Source organism: Vidua macroura, chromosome 8, assembly GCF_024509145.1.
Source record: "Vidua macroura isolate BioBank_ID:100142 chromosome 8, ASM2450914v1, whole genome shotgun sequence".
Lineage (NCBI taxonomy): Eukaryota > Metazoa > Chordata > Aves > Passeriformes > Viduidae > Vidua > Vidua macroura.
Window position 1 is genome coordinate 26,962,545 of NC_071578.1, and position 16,775 is coordinate 26,979,319.

A 16,775-nucleotide genomic window follows, 5' to 3' on the forward strand; every position below is an offset into this window, starting at 1 on the left:
GGGGGGGGGGGGGAACCATAAACGAGGTATGAAAAAGTAGGGAGTTATTTAGTTACAATATTAGGATTTCCAAGTCATTACATTTTTAAGGCAAAATCTTATAGTAACAAAACACATTACTAATGTGTACTAAAATAAGGTTATTTACTTAAAAATGATACATTGGACATAATCTGTGTACAGAACAAGCAATTCATGGTAAACTCAATAAGGCACCTTCTAAAGCAGATGCTGTACAAAATACATTAGTGTGTTACATTTTTAAAGTAGTATTCTACACTTCTGGCATATAACACACACAAGAGTGTGACCATTTGTCTTGTTCCACTCTTCTTTCATATTTTATTTACATCTTCTCTAGGTTAACTACAATGTTATTTATTCTTCTTGTATACAATATAGTACATTTCATTTTGGGCATGTCATGTCAGAGCACAAATATCACTACATGGTGTGGGCTTCTATAATTGCATTAAACAGTAAAATATCACAAAGCAACAATTACATTAGATTTGTCGAAAAACCAGAAGTAATGTGCCCTCTACTTCTGCTGTACAACCAAGGCTGAGCACCATGGTTCCATAAGGACTGTACTGTGCAACACTGCCAGCTGCTTTTAGACATCACCCCTACTTGGAATAAAGACTGTGGGCACAGGATAAAGACTTAACTCAGAGGCACTGTCAGGAGAAGGAGCAAAGGCTAAATCATCCTAATATTTCACAGAAGATGAGCATGTAACTTCCCTTTAAAAATATCTGCAATAGCAAAAGAATGTTTATTAACTTTTATCTCTGCTCTTCAAACACTTTTAGACCATTAAAATACAGTCTGTTAAGACAGAGTAGATGAAATATATCCAAATTATTTGTTTTATAAACACATTCAAATGGTCATTTAGATCAAGATCTAAAATTTGATTCTAGACTACTATGGAGGTAACATAATATTAATTTTACATTTCATTCAAGACCTCAAAAAAGGCTAATTAAGTAAATAATTCAGAAGAAGTGATGGATATTGGGAAAACTGTTTCTTGAGGAAAAATTACATTAAGTAAAAACCAGAATAAACTCAGAATGTAAGCCTAATTTTCTCCGTAGGAATACCACATTTCTGGTGGAATTTACAAGTTAACCAGGAACACAAAAACTTTCCTTTTAGTTGCTGCAACAATAAGAATGAAGTGACTCCAATTATTTCCATCTAAAATCACATGGAACAGGTTCAATAAACATAAAAATCCCTCCATCTGAGTGTTTAAGAACTTCCAAGGCACAGTCTTGATACTCCCCAAGGTATTTTCCACACAGTTGATTTTTGTATTAAAAAACCCCCACATTTGTCAGTTTTGGAGGATATTTTTTTGAATGACAAATGCTTAAAATTCTGACCACCAAAAATGAGATTAATCACAGTCCAATAGAAGATTCTTATTACCATCTCTAACCTTACCTTAAAGGCTTCTAACTGTACAGGATTGCATGAAGCAACAACTTACCTTTGGAGTAAGGTAATTAATTATGTTTAGTTAAGTAAAAATTAATGGGCTGGCTTAAGAGTACATTTTTCTTCCCCCAAATGATTAAGTATCAGTATAGACATCCTCTAGTGTTAATGTTTTGTTGAGTATCGGAATCAATGAAGCTGCTGCTCAGCACAGCAAGAACTACACATGCACGATACATTTGAGTATGAACAGAGTAACTGAAGTGCTCATAAATTAGGTTTCAGGCAAAAAAGATTTTTTTTTTTCCCCTCTCAAAAATCATCTTTGTAGCAGTTGGCTCCCTCTATGTTAAAGCAAACTTGAAAATCAATTTAGGTCCTAAGGTGTCTAACCATCCTATTGCTGCCTTGCAAATACCTAAACAATGGAAAAGAAAATAAGTGAAAATTTATAAGTTATTGAAATTCATACTTTGAGAAGGGGCTTCCTGAAGAGCTGGGAAAAATGAACTAAAAAAAAATTCACAAAACATGTTTACAGCAAATGATGATGTGGCAAATTCTAAAAGAAATGACACAATATTCTACATAGGACGGGGTTAATTCAGACAGATCTCCATGCTCTGAAAATTTAAGCTAGCAGGGTACCTACATAAACATTTTTTCCTTCTTATTGATAAAAATTCTAGAGAAGGAAAAAAAAAAAGCTTAACCCTTACTTTTTTTGGATTATACCAAAAATTTTACAACTACCTGTGCAAAAATTATGTGCGAAGACATGATTAACAATTTCAAAATCATCATGTATTTCTTGGCAATGGACGGAGAAACTTTTTTTTTAAAAGCCCTTTATCATGAGGATTGTGGCACAATATCATAAATCTCTTGCTGTTTTCAAATAAGTTAAAGTTGACATACCTATGAACTTCTCAGCCAGAATACATATTAATACTTAAAGGCATTACTAAACAAAAGTAATGACTTTATTAAAAAAAAAGTCCCTTGAAATAGCTAGTTTTCTATAAAATATGTAGAACTGTTAAATAAAGTCTGTACATCACAATAGAAAATAAAAATACTGCAATCTTTTGCCTGACCATTTACATTATGGGAGCTACAGGATTAAAACAAAAAGGTAACATGCTAAAAGGTTGTAATTGTTCACAAATCACATTACTTCTGTGTTACACTGCTTTGTATCAGTTGTGTTTTCAAGGGAAATTTAAACATATCAAAACAATCTCTATGCAAATATTTTAAGACAACAAATAATCTGGCATAAATCAATCTGAAGTTTTAACAATTTCATCAATTCTGGTATTATTCTTAACTTTTTTCTTCAAATCTCAACTATGGTGTGTGTGTGTGCATATATCTAATTGTACAGATGTACCTAGGACTAGGTATTTATTGTTTGTTTTTTTTTTTTTACTAAAGCACACTGTGTAAATAACTTCCCTTTTTAAAGTTATTTAGAACAAGATTTACAGTACAAAATTATAGGCACTTAAATTATCAAATAGATTCAATGGTTCCAATACTGTGTGTTCAATCTTCAGACGATTCATGCTTTGAAGCTTCAACTTGAGTTATGGTACTATTTTCTAACTTGCAAGTAGAAGTGCCAAAGGAGTTATAAATCAATAATTCTACTTTACAGTAACCTCACGGAGGGTTCTGGCTTCTATACACCTTGTGTGGGTCAGTGGTGAAAATGGGGGAACTTCAGTTTCTCGTGCAGGTCGAACAGTTGGCACAATAAACCCAAGTTTTACAATTGTGCTAACTTACTGTATCTTCATGATTTAATTTCAATGCCATTCCTCCCACACTTAACTAGAACTTACAACACCCACTGATTTACCTTGTCTCAAATCTTCACTTTCACTAAGTGGCCCACAGATGTGGCCTCCTGTGTCTACATCAGAGCAACCCAGTTCCAAATCTTCTGCACGCTGTGGATCTGATCTTCAACCGTTCACGTACTCACTTCTCCTGGTCTTGACCCTTTACTGCATTCTCTGATCTTCAGAGCACCGAGAGCCTCCTGCGTTTTTTTGTGTCTGTAGACCAGACTTGTTCTCAAGCCTTTTGAAACTCACCTTCTGCCTAGTTTTGTCAAATGATGAAAGAGCACGTGGCTACAGCTGACAAATCCCTTCCTTTGTGGGAAGAAATTCAGAGCCTGACAGACACCTATCAGAGAGCCCCAATACAGCAGGAAGGCAAAACACATCACCATCAGTCTTTCTGCTAAGATGTAAAGTATTCTATGGCAAAAATGCTGGTTGCATGTGGCACTGTGAAAAAACATGACAAATATCAGGGATCCAATTATGAAGCTCTCTCTAGACTGCAAGTGAGATGACCAAAGCAGCCTACGTCTCTAGAAAAGATTGTTTCAAGCTCCTTACAGATTTAGGTAGGCATTTCTTAATTAATTAATGGTTCACATTTTTACAGTTCTCCTTGTGACCAGAAAAAAAAAATTAAAACTGAGATTTCAGAAGATAACTTAATGGCAAAAGATTCAGCAGCAAATCTCTGATTGTGGAGCCATAAAATGCATGGAGCCCTGACCATAAAACTTTGTTCATTTAAATGTTTCTTATATATTCCAAATGACAGCAAAATAATCCTGGCACACACATAAAGGCATAAAGAACTGTTAAACTGAGTAGTATCACAAACAGATTAATAACCTACAGGCTGTTTCACCAAAACTTGGTATGGATTGACTAGGTTTTATCAGGTAGAAGGCAAAAAAAAACCCAAAAGCTTATATTCTCCATCTCTGTTGAATCCATATAGCTTGTTAGGCTTTCACAGAAAGCACTGTAATCTGAACATTCAATTCAGTACCCAGAGTTTTACTGGAGACTCACTAAGTATGATTGAAGTCTCAATGCAGCTCAAACCAAAACAAAATGTGTATTTTCTCAAGGCTGTCCATATATTTAGCACATAGTGTATAGAGGCTCTCAGTATCATGGTCTATGAAGTACTGAAAGATTTCATTAGCAGCCTGTAGAAGTGTGCTGAGAAAATATACTGAATCTCAGTTATTTCCTCTTCTCTATTTTCATCTTCCTCACTCATGTCTGAGTGAAAAGATCTAGGGAGTCCAGCTTTGCTCTCCAAAGTCAATTTCCTATGTCAAATCTTTACATCTTGTGATTCCACCATCTTGGCAAGTGTCTTCTTGATCCTTAAGGCAGTGAGCCTTGAGGCAGGATTATGAGCCCAGCACTCAGACATCAACTTCAATATTGCTCTTAAACACTGCAAAAGGAAAAACAAAGGCATGCTTGAAACAATCTTGTAACAATCACTACATCCACAGTCATAATTCTGGTTCGCTGTCAAGCTCAAATTATAGAACTTTCAAGTTCAAAAATGTGCAATTTCCAAATTTTCTGCAAAATTGTTGGTAGAAAACTATTATAAAGCGATCTGCTGAAGGAAAAAAACCCAAAACATCCCAAACCCGACATCCACATACCAATCCTTCTTATCCCACCCCATCACTGCCTAGTATTACAGTAGCTGGAACTAATGGAAGTGTTGATTTAGTCTCTCAGTGATGCATTACCAGAACTTCTCTGTACAACTCAAGAACAGTGGTACAAATATGGCAGCAATAAACAGAAATATCTCCACATATACGGCTGCAAAACCATAGAGAATTCTTTCAGGGAAAATGAAGATGTGACAACAGTTCTTTCAGCAGACAAAAAAAAAAAGGAGAAAACCGGTAATTCATAGAAGTCAAGGACTTGGGGAAGAATGGATATGGCATATTTAATTTGCTATGTGAAATAGTTATGTCTTATTTACTGTGTTCAAGCTGTGGCCCTTTAAAAACACATATAAATGAGAGTATTTTAGTTATAGCACAGATTGTCCTGTGATGTAACAGTAAAAAAGGAAAAAAATGGAAGAGGAAATCCACAAAGGAACTGCTTTATCTTTCATGAAATATCTTATGCCACAAACCAATAAGCTATATCTATTAAGACTAATAAAATGAATTAAAAATAATTTAAGTTTTAGCTCCAATTAAACTCTGACTATATTCCACTATCTAAAATACACAATCTCAAGTAGAGCAGTATTCATATACTTGCATGCTGCTTAAGGGTATCTTCCCCTCAGATCACTGAAAAGATACATTAAAAAAACCAATATTTTGAACTTATCTCAAGCATGTCTTCCTCCTATTATTGCTATGAGGTTTTCGAAGTATCTGAATGTGTGAACGCAGTCCTACTTTACAACATTTTAGTATTTATTAAACTAAAATACCACCCCATATTAATGAACAAACTGAAGCAGCTTTTCCTCTGAGCACACTCACTTCATCGCTGTTCCATCTGTTCGATACCACTGGGCGTAGGCGTTTGACACACACCACTTCTCTCATGTCCTCATAGGATGGATCATTTGGCACCATGTCATAATATGGCAACTGGTACTCTTCAACAATACCTGGAGATAATTGTGAAAGATTAGGAACAATTAAAAGAAATAAATCTACATATCTACTCTTGGATTTCCTTAGCTAGGAACAAAAATTAACTTTCTGCCAAGTTAAACTCACTACACTGTGAGTTTTACTGTGGTAAAAATCTGAAAATTTCACTACAACAATAATTTACCATAAAAGCTCCAATATAATGATTATTAACTTTAGTAGCTATGATGATTCCTTGTAGTGCCTTTGATTTTGATACCAAATGCTAGCTTTGGCTTTTTCTAATCTACTACATGCTACAAAGAAGCACAGAGAAATATAAGATGGAAGAATACAGGTGAAGATGCATAAGGATACAAAAGGAGAGTAAAAGAAAAGCTAGGATGAGTCACAAGACTATTTGTCAGACTATTCCTACTGCTTTTAAAGAATACACACCTAATGACACAGCAAGCTAATTATATTATTTCCTGGTGAAACATTGCAAGAGTGAGGGAAGGGCCTGGTAGATTTTATACAGAATGTTTAAAAGTTTACCTCCTGTGACACAGCGCCGAGCCATTTCCCAGATGATCAGCCCAAAACTGTAGATGTCAGCCATGATGTATGGCTGGAAATGGTTTTTATTCAGGCTTTCATCCAAGACTTCTGGAGCCATGTAACGTTTTGTTCCCACTCTGGTGTTCAAGGGAACGTCAACTTCGTTGGTGTCACTATATGAAAACATTAGCAAGTTACTGAATTGTGGACTGTTACAAGTTATGAAATCCTGTATGGCACAACCACTAAAAAGAAAAGCCTCTGTCTCCATAGAACTTAAATGAATAAAAGTATTTAATAATACTATTAAAATATCACATTTTCAATTAAGTTTCAACTGCCTATATGCTGTTTAAATTTTCTATGAAAGAATTTACATGATTGCAATTACTATGAAAGGCTAGTTTTAAATAAAAAAAAAATAGTCTCCATTTCTTCTACAAAACTTTTATTTTCCATAAGAAGAGTATTTTCATTGTTTCTTAACAAGCTATTTTCATCATAATGTCTACCAGCATTCAAGAACTACATTTTACTACATCTGCCTTTTTAAATTGAGTATCTGGTGCATTAAATAAAAAAATGACATGAAAGTTTTCCGATGACAGAGGGTTTGTTACCTGTTGAACTTGACTGCAAGACCCAAGTCCGCAATGCAGCAGGTTCCGTTTTTCTTTATCAAGATGTTTTTACTCTTCAGGTCCCTGTGTGCAATCGCAGGCTTGCCTTGTGTCCCATAGATTTCTGTGTGCAGGTGGCACAGGCCACACGCAGCAGAATAGGCCAGTTTGAGCAGAGCCCTGTTGTCCAGAGTAGTGCACTTCAGAAAATCATACAATGATCCGTTTTCATGATAATCCGTGATCAAGTAAAGCTGTGTCCAGGAGCCAGTGCCTTTAATATCTGCTGCTATGAAACCTATGAAATGTATAAACCAAGTTACTATTTATTTGTACATAAAATTTTAGTGTAGTAGATTTAGTGGTAATTCCTAGAGCTGTATTTCCTTGCACTTTAGCAGAAAATATGTGTTGCCCTTATGAAAACTAATCATGTAGAACCTCTAATTCTAACTGTACGTGAGGTTACCAGTCCAGCTTTCCAGCAAAGAGATTGCAGACATGCTACTAACCAAAAGCAACACAATTCTACCCTTTCAGTAACATTTAATTAGTGCACATTAAGGGAATAACCCATCTGATTATTCCTTAGACCCCTCACAGCACCCAGTAAGAGCTCCTCCTCCTCCACCCTCCAGCAGCCAAGGTTCTGCTGCCTTACCGAGGATGTTTTCATGTCGCATGAGAACAGTTTGGTAAATCTCTGTTTCTCTGAACCAGCTGGCTTCTTCTGTGGTGAAGAACACTTTGACTGCCACTTTTTCACCCCTCCATTTGCCCATCCACACTTCACCATATCGTCCTTTTCCAACTTGCCTTACCATCTGAATTTGTTTGGCAATAGTACGCTGAACCTAAGGAAGACATAAAAAAAAAAAAAAAATTAAAAAAAAAAAGAAGAGGGCATAAGATGGAGGAGGGAAACATACCAGTTAACCAAAAGTACCTGGCCAGGCCGCTTGTCAAGTTTGGATTACTTTAAAGTTTTATACCATTGTAAAAGTTTTCCATGAAATTTTTTAGATTCCAATTTTGGACTCATTATTGCTGCCTCTAAGGTATGAAAAAAACTCAAAAAGATTTAAGTCAATTCAACTTCTAAATGAAGGGTATGCTGTCTTCCATTTTATTTCTGATTTATAAATAGTCATCTGTCTCACTGGCTAATTTTTATGCAAGTATTACATAGGATGGTGAATGAGCAAAATTATGAATAATTATCACAAAATAGTTTAAATTGGAAAGGACCCTAAAGGTCATCTACTTCCAATCCCTCTGTCATGGGTGGGGATACCTTCCACTAGAACAGGCTGCTCCAAGCCCCATCCAGACTGGACCTGAACACTGCCAGGGATGGAGCATCCACAGCTTCTGTGGCAACCTGTTCCAGTGCCTCAACACCCTCAGTGAAGAATTTCTTCCTAATAGCCCATCTAAACCTACTCTCAGTTTAAAGCCATTTCCCCTTGTCTACATGCCCTTGTAAGAAGTCCCTCTCTGGCTTTTCTATTTTAATGGTCAGTGGATACTAAGAAAGTAAAATCTCTGAGTTCACTCAATTTGATACTTACATTAGCCATGTCTTGTATTTTTATCTTAATAGCTGTTTTCTTTGAATTCTGCTGATGCCAACAGATTTTTTAACGTCTCTGATTTGACACTTCATTTTAATTAACTATGTGAAGATGGGCTTTAAACATGTTCAGTTTGTACTTCACCTTCATCATGATGGCATATAAAATAATTAGCATTTTGTATGAACAGACTGCTTTTGTTCTAGGCATTAGATCCAAACCAAGCTTTGTTTGTGATGGAGAGAAATTCAGTGAAGAAAAATCTCAAGTTTATGACTTACCAACAGTGGTAGTCCTGATCCACTCCCAGAACTCTGTGACTGGTCAATAAGGTCTTTTAATGACTCCCCAGCTGGAATAAATGCTTCATCTTGTTCCAGGTCACGATTATAACAGTGCCTCTTTGCCATTGACTTACAGTAATGCCTGCAAAAGTAACAGAAGTTAAGCTGAACTCCAAAACACTTAAAATATGTAACAAACTGTTCTAGGAAAGGAGTTATTTAAACATACACATTTTCTCAAAAGAAAAAACAGAGAAGGAGATGCTACTGTATTTTTTCTTTTCATGAAATGTAACTTATATAGCTTTTTAATGTTAAGAAGCTGTTGTAATGCATGTACAGGTTTGTCAGCTGATTATCAGTGAGGTAGAAACCCACCATTTTTAATACTCAGCTCTCAGCCAGAGTTACCAGCACAACATTGCTGATTTTGGGTTAAATGAACAGACAGAACCTTGAACCACAGCAGCTGAGGCTGACACAAGCCTTGGAAACTGCTAGAACAGTGATCACCTCCAGTACAGGGCTGGGGCTAACAGAAACACCTGAATGAACTGCCACAGCTCAGCTGGATATTTACTTAGTTTTGAAACTCAGCAGAAAATCTCAGAAGCAGATGAAATTTAACTATTCAAAGTGACTGAAGACCCAAAAGCATAAAAAGCATGAAGATATTCCTGTTTACCAGCTGCTATAGCATCTAAGTTATGTGTAGCTTGCAAAACTGTAAATATTTTGTAGCCAGAGGAAAGGACCAAACTCACTTAAATTCTCTGCTATGAACATTTCATTCTGCTACCCACAGAAATGTGGAATTAGGTTCCAACTATTTCCAATCTACATATGATTAACTGAGTACATTAGCAAAATAACTGTTCTGTTTACACTGATTTGCAAAATTAAAAATGTTGCCAATAAAGAAAGTGCTTTCTTACTTGTAACAAAAGCAGCTAAGTAAGATGACCATGACTATTATGCAGACTGCCATAGAAATCAACACTGCCATCCAACGAATGCTGCCATCAAAAAGTCCATCTATTTGACAAAAAGAAAAAAAAAAAGAAAGAAAAAATAGAAAGGAAAAAAAAAAGAGAGTTTCCAAAGTCTATTAATTAAACATACATTGAAACAGTTTATTTAGGTATGATTTCATATACTGTGTATCAAATTAAGTATTTATACCACAAAAGCAAAGACAAATCATTTGGATGACAAAAAAAAAATATATAAAAAGATTCAGCTTGAGATTTCCGAATTGTTGGTTTTGGTTGACTCTTGCTAGTTTGTTAGAAATAGAAATTAAGGATTTAGAGCAGTAAGATTCTGAGAAGATATAAAGCAACAGTTAGACCAGTACAACTTGTCTAGCAATGAATGAGTAAGCGCATGAAAACAAACTATTTTTGCTGGGAACAATAGAAAGAAGAGAATGAATTTGCAATAAAGAGGTGTTAACAAGGTCTGAATAGTTTTTTTCATGATGGCATTCATAATGGTAAAAGCACAGCAGAGATTAAGAAAAACATTTTTAAAAGAGATCAGACTGTGGAAACAGAATAAAAATAGATCAGAAGATCACATGCAGTCAAGATATGAACGCACTAAGAACAAGAATAAAAATGCCATGATCGAGGAAAAGATTAACTTGAAAGTGGCAAAAAAGGAAAACTGAAAATAGAAAATGAAGAGTAGTACAGATCTCCATAAAAAAATTACTGAGTAAGGAAAAAACCAGATTTGTGTGATACTATAATTACATTTTCTCCTTATTTCTACTGTTGATCAGGAAGAACAGAACCTACACAGAATTTCTTAGCAGTGTGAACACATAGGAGGTGTTTACCTGTACTATCAAGAGGTGGTAATGTTGGTTGCAAATCCTGATTGCAGAAATCAGTGCGACAGCACTCAATCGTTCGGCGTAACTGCGCTTTAGGTGAGTCCTGTTGAAGGAGAATTCAACGAACATTTAGATTTTGAAGCTAAAATGGGGACATGAGATGCTACAGCTACAATATAGCACAGACAGAAGTGTAAGCTATTTTATTTAAAAGGCACTTCAACCACACCATTTAATGTATGAGATCACTCTGCAGTGGCCCACAGACTTCATCTAATCTTTGAGCCTACATTTGATCTTGCATTTTTTTATATTTCACGAGATGTTTTTCACTTGTTGCACAGAAATAGATGGTTTCTACTTAAGCCACTATTTCATACATGGGAAAAGTCTTGAGCTTAGTCAAAACCAGTTAATCATATGTTAAATAAATGCTGGTCTTAAGACAGAAAACCCAATCCCTTTAAAAGTTTTTCTCTTATACTCATCATAGCAGCAGTATTTGCTTTAGAAGCATCTTCAGAATGCCATATAAAAAAAGGGAGTGGCATAAAAATAAAATAAAGTATGGCACTGGTATAAATCTCATTTTTTCACCTTGCACTGGAAGTCTGAACCTTCATACTTCATGCAGCCAGAAGCAAGCGTCGGTTCTCCATGTTCATCCTCCTCAATGATAGCAAAGCAATGCCCATTAGTTCTGCAATAAACATATCACATGTGCTTTTACCAGCGTGTTTTTCATTCAATATTCAGAATTAGTTGACCATGAACCCGTTAAGAATTCTAGAATGAAAACTTCTAGAAAAATTCTTCAATACAGTGGTTACCATCCAGTCTGAGAATAAAAGACCTCCACAGTATTCTCAAACAGAACACTACAGGGATGCCTTCTCACAAATACTCATTCATTCCCTCAACACAGACACAAAGGAAAACAAATTTAGAAATAATTTGGTTTGCCAAAAATCTATTTACACTAATTCAAAAAAATGCAGATGTGGAAAGCATAACGCCATAAGGTACCCTGCATATAGACACTGTGTGTTTTTAACTAATACCTTCATTATCAGCATAATGGCCTATCAGTTGCTAGGTCAGACAAAAATTAGTAAGGTCTATACAGACTGCACACACTAGAGGGCAATAAAAACCAATAAATGAATACCAAGAGGCTTGAAAGACAAAATACTGGAACATTTTCTCAGTTCAAAATTGTTTTTAAGTTCTGCATGTGTTTACATTTAAGAAGACAGCAGTGTTTATTCTACCTCCTTGGGCTCCACAGCAACTGCCAAGTGACACGTTAGAGAGACTGAAACCTATGTTAAAGTGAAGACTCAAAGCACAGGAGCAAGTAGTAAGTTTTCAACTGTGTATATTAATTCTTAAGGAAGAAAACAGAAGGGCCTTGAACATGGAATTGCAAATGGAGAGAAAAAAAAGAAAACTAAGGATGTTTCAGGACATGAAAAAAAAACACCTTAAGCAAGCACATAACCTGTGCATGAGTCTCTTTGGATTCTTATACCTAACAAAGATAAAACTTCCCTCCTGTCTCTACATGTCCACAGGCTTTTCTTTATTTTCCCCTGCCTTTCCTTCATATTCTGTAACTATTGAACATGTAACAAGAAGAATTCTCAGTAAATGGCTATGTTGTTTACACTATCTTTTTGACTACTAGGTGAAGAAATAAGCAAACAGGTGGTCATGTCAGAAGGCTTAGAATTGGGTCACTTAATACTCACCCAGCTATAAAATACCACAGGGTTACTTAAAACCTCTGTCCTTCAAAGCAGTTGCTAGGCTTAAAATGACCAGTTGTAAATTGTTCTAAGATGTGGTGAAAATAGATGACCATGGGTTTTAGCACTCACAGAACATAATCAATTATGGTCAGATCACCTGAGAGAACCTTGGTCAGCCTCCAGAGGTAGTCTACTCTCTCAAAATCCAAAATGATATACTTCAAAGAACCTCTCTATCCCGAATGCAACACTTACATGCATGTGTTGTTAATAGCATCATCTGGACAATGTCCTGAGCAGTAGCATTTAAGAAAAGGTAAGGTGTCCTCTGGAGCAAGTGTTACTCCATTTGCTTGTTTCTTTTGGTCAGAATTTGTCTTCATTCCTGTACCATGAAGCATGCTGTCTGGCTTTTGACCTGGACACAAAAAATACAACAAAAAAAAAAAGTCTGCATCTCTTCGACAACTGCTCAAGAGTTTTATAGGCAAAACATGACAACAATTATTGTATTTATAACTGAAGCATACAAGGCAATCTCCTCTCCCAAGATTATAGTAGAAATCTGAATTAATAATTTTATTCTAGAAATATCCAGGTGACATATTTTGTACCTTAACAGCAGATCTTCCAACCATATATAATCAATATAAACAAAAAGATATTTTCTCTTTTTGAGGTAGGGCAGGAAAGCAGTGGTGTAACTGGTTAGAATTTTCTGAAGAAAGCTTCTCTCATTCATGTGTTTAGAAAACCAAAATGCTGACGGCTTGATAACCACAACAAGAATAATTTTATGCATGACTGAACATACTTAATATGCAATTTTCTAATTTTCTGAAGTAATTTTTTATAGATTCACAGTCTCATGGAAGAGCAGTAATAACTCCAAAATCTCTTGGTTTTTTTGATCTCTGTATGCATTAGTACTTCAAAACACAGCTAAAGTAAATCTTGTTTGCAAATTAAATTTCAGTAAATGACATGAACATCCATCCAAACGAGCTTTCACAGAATAGAAACAGGGCTACATCATGTTCCAAGTAACCCTCAGTTTCTCAATAGTAGCAGAGTTAAACATCATTTGTTCTTGATCATATTATTAAAGTGCTTTTGTGAATGTAGGCATTCAGAAGAAAACATCCATTTTCTTCTTAGTGAAGAACATCCAGAACAAAAATGATGAACATTATCTGCCTCATCTGGAATACGCCATGTGATTACTGTATGAGATGAGAACATCTTTACCCATCTCCTTCAGCTTTATCATACACAATTTTACCAACAAGCAATCTCTTCCTGTCAACCACCTTGGCTCTAAATCCTTAAGGTATGAACCAAATACAGATAGAAGAGCTGTGAACAAACTATCTGACAGATTACAGCAAGGTTCTGTGTGAGGCTCAGTGTTGGCAAGATAAGCCAGCAGCCAGTCAGGACCAGGAGAAGCTTTTACAAATTTAGTTATTAGTAAAAAAAATGGAGGTCACAATAGAAGTTTCAGTATTCCAAGGAAAAGAAACGTGAGCAGCAAACTCAGAGTGTCTTTGAACAGATTCTTGGGCCTCCTGTGAAACTGAGCAAACATGAGCTGTAGAGTGAAGAGAATATTAGTGTTCCATTGTACCTTGCTTGAAACACATCCAGAAAAACTTGATTAAAACCTCTTACAGACACAGCCCTCTGCATCACTCTACTGTAACATGTGTGTCATTCAGACAAGTGCCAATTAAATATTTGTGAAATTTGATCCTACTGTACTGAAAATAGCAGACTCACAGATTTCCTCATCTGGTTAATTCAGCACACCTACTGCAATGTCCAATGCAGCAAAGTAATGCAACCATGCTTCTTCTGCATACAGCTAAGAGAATATCTTGAGAAACACACCATTACCTAAACACTGAAATCACAGAGCAGTGCTTTATTTAATATGTGGTCTTCAAAGAGTATTTCATTAATGCCCAAGTTAAATAGTCCTGATCTCTACAGACTGTTCATAAGAAACAAGATCCAATGCTGGAATAACAGTACGTTACGGGTATTTCTGATTTAACCAAGAGGAATCCTGCACAACTGAAACAGCTCCTCCATCCACCCCCCTTCTCTTTCTACATATTTCTTCCCAGCATAAACTGAAAGGTAATTTTAATACTTTGCTAAAGACATCACACAACATTCTGTATTCGCATTTAAGAGATCCTTACCTGCTCAGAGAACAGGTAATTCTACTTAATATTTAAACCAAAAGCCACTGCATATGCACAAGTATTGTCTTTCTAATTTTGGTGAATGACTACAGTGTCTTTCCCAATTGATGTTATAAATCCCTCTTATCTTGAGGGACATTCCACATGTTAAAAGTGTTTATGGTACTTTATGATCAGTGTCTTACAGTCACTCATCCATTTTCTTACCCTGATCACTGAATGCAATGTTTTTTCAGTTTATTAGACAAGAAATCCAAGGAACCCTGAAAGCATGGCTTCTTCCAGCTCAGAACAGAAAGAATAACATTTTTGTGCATGTCTGGCATCTTTTAAAGCAGTATAAATCTCTGTAAACTAACACTGAAGCATGACTACAGGTATACCAACCTTTTATACTAAAAGTGACATGAAATACATTTTCCCTCTTCATTTATTACAATGGATTGCATTATAAGATTTATGAAAAGCACATACTATAAAAAATCCAAACCACGTAACTGTATTCTCAAAGAAACAACATCTTTGTCTTTTGTTCAGTTTCTGTAGGCAAAGATTTTTATTCAAAGCAAGAATAGACTACAATTTCATTATTTTTGTAATGTAAAACTCCGTAGCAGCCTGCTTTTATCTTACAGGTAATACCTGAACTGCACAAAGAATGGGGGAAAAAAAGAAAATCACTTCACTCTTGCATTTTTACTTCCTAAGCAGAACTCTTCTTAGACAAGAGCTTGAGTACCCAGGGAAGAGAATAGGAAAATTTTGAGGAAGTTTGGGATTACTTCATGAAAGAGTTTTTAATTGCCTCCACCTAGGATACCTAACTGTATCCTTTACTGCAGTACTGCAATTCATCCTCAGCACTTTAAGACACATTAGTGTCCATCTTAAAGCTGCTAGATATGGGTTTGGGAGTCAAGCATAGAAAGACTTGGCTTCCACCCACCTTAGATGTTAAGAGGGCAAATGAAGGCCCTGAACTCACAGGATGCTTCATTGCTGTTTTTCCTGGTTAATAGACACTGAGTAAATGAACAAGAGAGAACTAAGCATAGGACAAAAGAACATCTTGCTCTAAGTTTTATGTCCCCACCCTCAGAGCTCCAGCTATCAGACATTCACACTGTTGCATCTTCCCCCGGGAAGAGGACAGGGAAAGGGAGGATCATGTTTTAGGATCTTGTGACACTACACTACTTGATGATGTAATTAATCTCTTCTTTTCCATGACACTTGCAGTTGTCACTCTGCAGTACAGCTAAGAAACATAGATACACAAATCTCACATAACCTTCAAAGGTGTAAGTGCAGCGCACTGTGCACTGAAACACAGCACCCACGGACTTCAGGCACAGCAAAGCTTCCTTTCCACTATTTCCTAACCTCCACCTGCAAACTGCACAGAGCTGGTGGGCAAAATAATATACATGAGCAACAAATGAGCTATCACATGCTGGAGAGCTTGTTCAAGATCCTGGATCACTTCTAGCCTGTTTATCCAGCCTTGAGAATGACAGTACCATAGACTTCTAAACATACAAACTGCTCTCTAATGTGTATTTTACTGCATTACAAAGTTACGACGTTCAACAAAATATCAGAGTAAGGGTAGAACATTCTCCTAACTTCACTGCAGTGTAAGACACTGATGAGAAAAAAGCTGATGGGACTTCAAGTTCTGATTTTGTCTTCTGTTTTGCCCCATCATACACTACATGCATTGTAGATTTCTTCAAATGTGAACAACTGTTACAGACAGGACAACACTTAAATGGTTTTCTGTTTAAAATTAAACTTAATTTTAATAAAATAAATAAAAGTTTCAAAAGCCAATAATAAAACAAATTGTTAAAACAAAACAATGTCTGACAATTTATCATATCCAGCCTTTGATCAAAAATAAAAATTATTCAAAGCACTGCTTCTTCCAGTCACAGAAAATAACTTAAGACTATAAAATGTATTTCAAAGAAGCACAGGATATTAAAAACCTCACTAGGTTAGAAATCTAAGTCAACTTGAAAGCACGCTTC

General features: G+C 35.8%; 1 protein-coding gene across 2 annotated transcripts in view; it reads right to left on the reverse strand.

Moving 5' to 3' along the window:
* Nucleotides 1-127: 127 nt before the first annotated feature.
* BMPR1A (bone morphogenetic protein receptor type 1A) overlaps nucleotides 128-16,775 on the reverse strand; it is a 73,785-nt gene continuing 57,137 nt past the window's right edge. For both annotated transcript variants that reach the window (XM_053984416.1, XM_053984417.1), the window contains 10 exons: nucleotides 12,788-12,950; nucleotides 11,379-11,481; nucleotides 10,785-10,884; nucleotides 9,877-9,976; nucleotides 8,939-9,083; nucleotides 7,745-7,937; nucleotides 7,084-7,381; nucleotides 6,461-6,636; nucleotides 5,807-5,937; nucleotides 128-4,731 (listed from right to left, as the gene is read on the reverse strand). In XM_053984416.1, coding sequence (XP_053840391.1) covers nucleotides 4,606-4,731; nucleotides 5,807-5,937; nucleotides 6,461-6,636; nucleotides 7,084-7,381; nucleotides 7,745-7,937; nucleotides 8,939-9,083; nucleotides 9,877-9,976; nucleotides 10,785-10,884; nucleotides 11,379-11,481; nucleotides 12,788-12,950 — 1,535 coding nt within the window. In that variant the 3' untranslated portion in view covers nucleotides 128-4,605. The remainder of the gene's footprint in view (nucleotides 4,732-5,806; nucleotides 5,938-6,460; nucleotides 6,637-7,083; nucleotides 7,382-7,744; nucleotides 7,938-8,938; nucleotides 9,084-9,876; nucleotides 9,977-10,784; nucleotides 10,885-11,378; nucleotides 11,482-12,787; nucleotides 12,951-16,775) is intronic.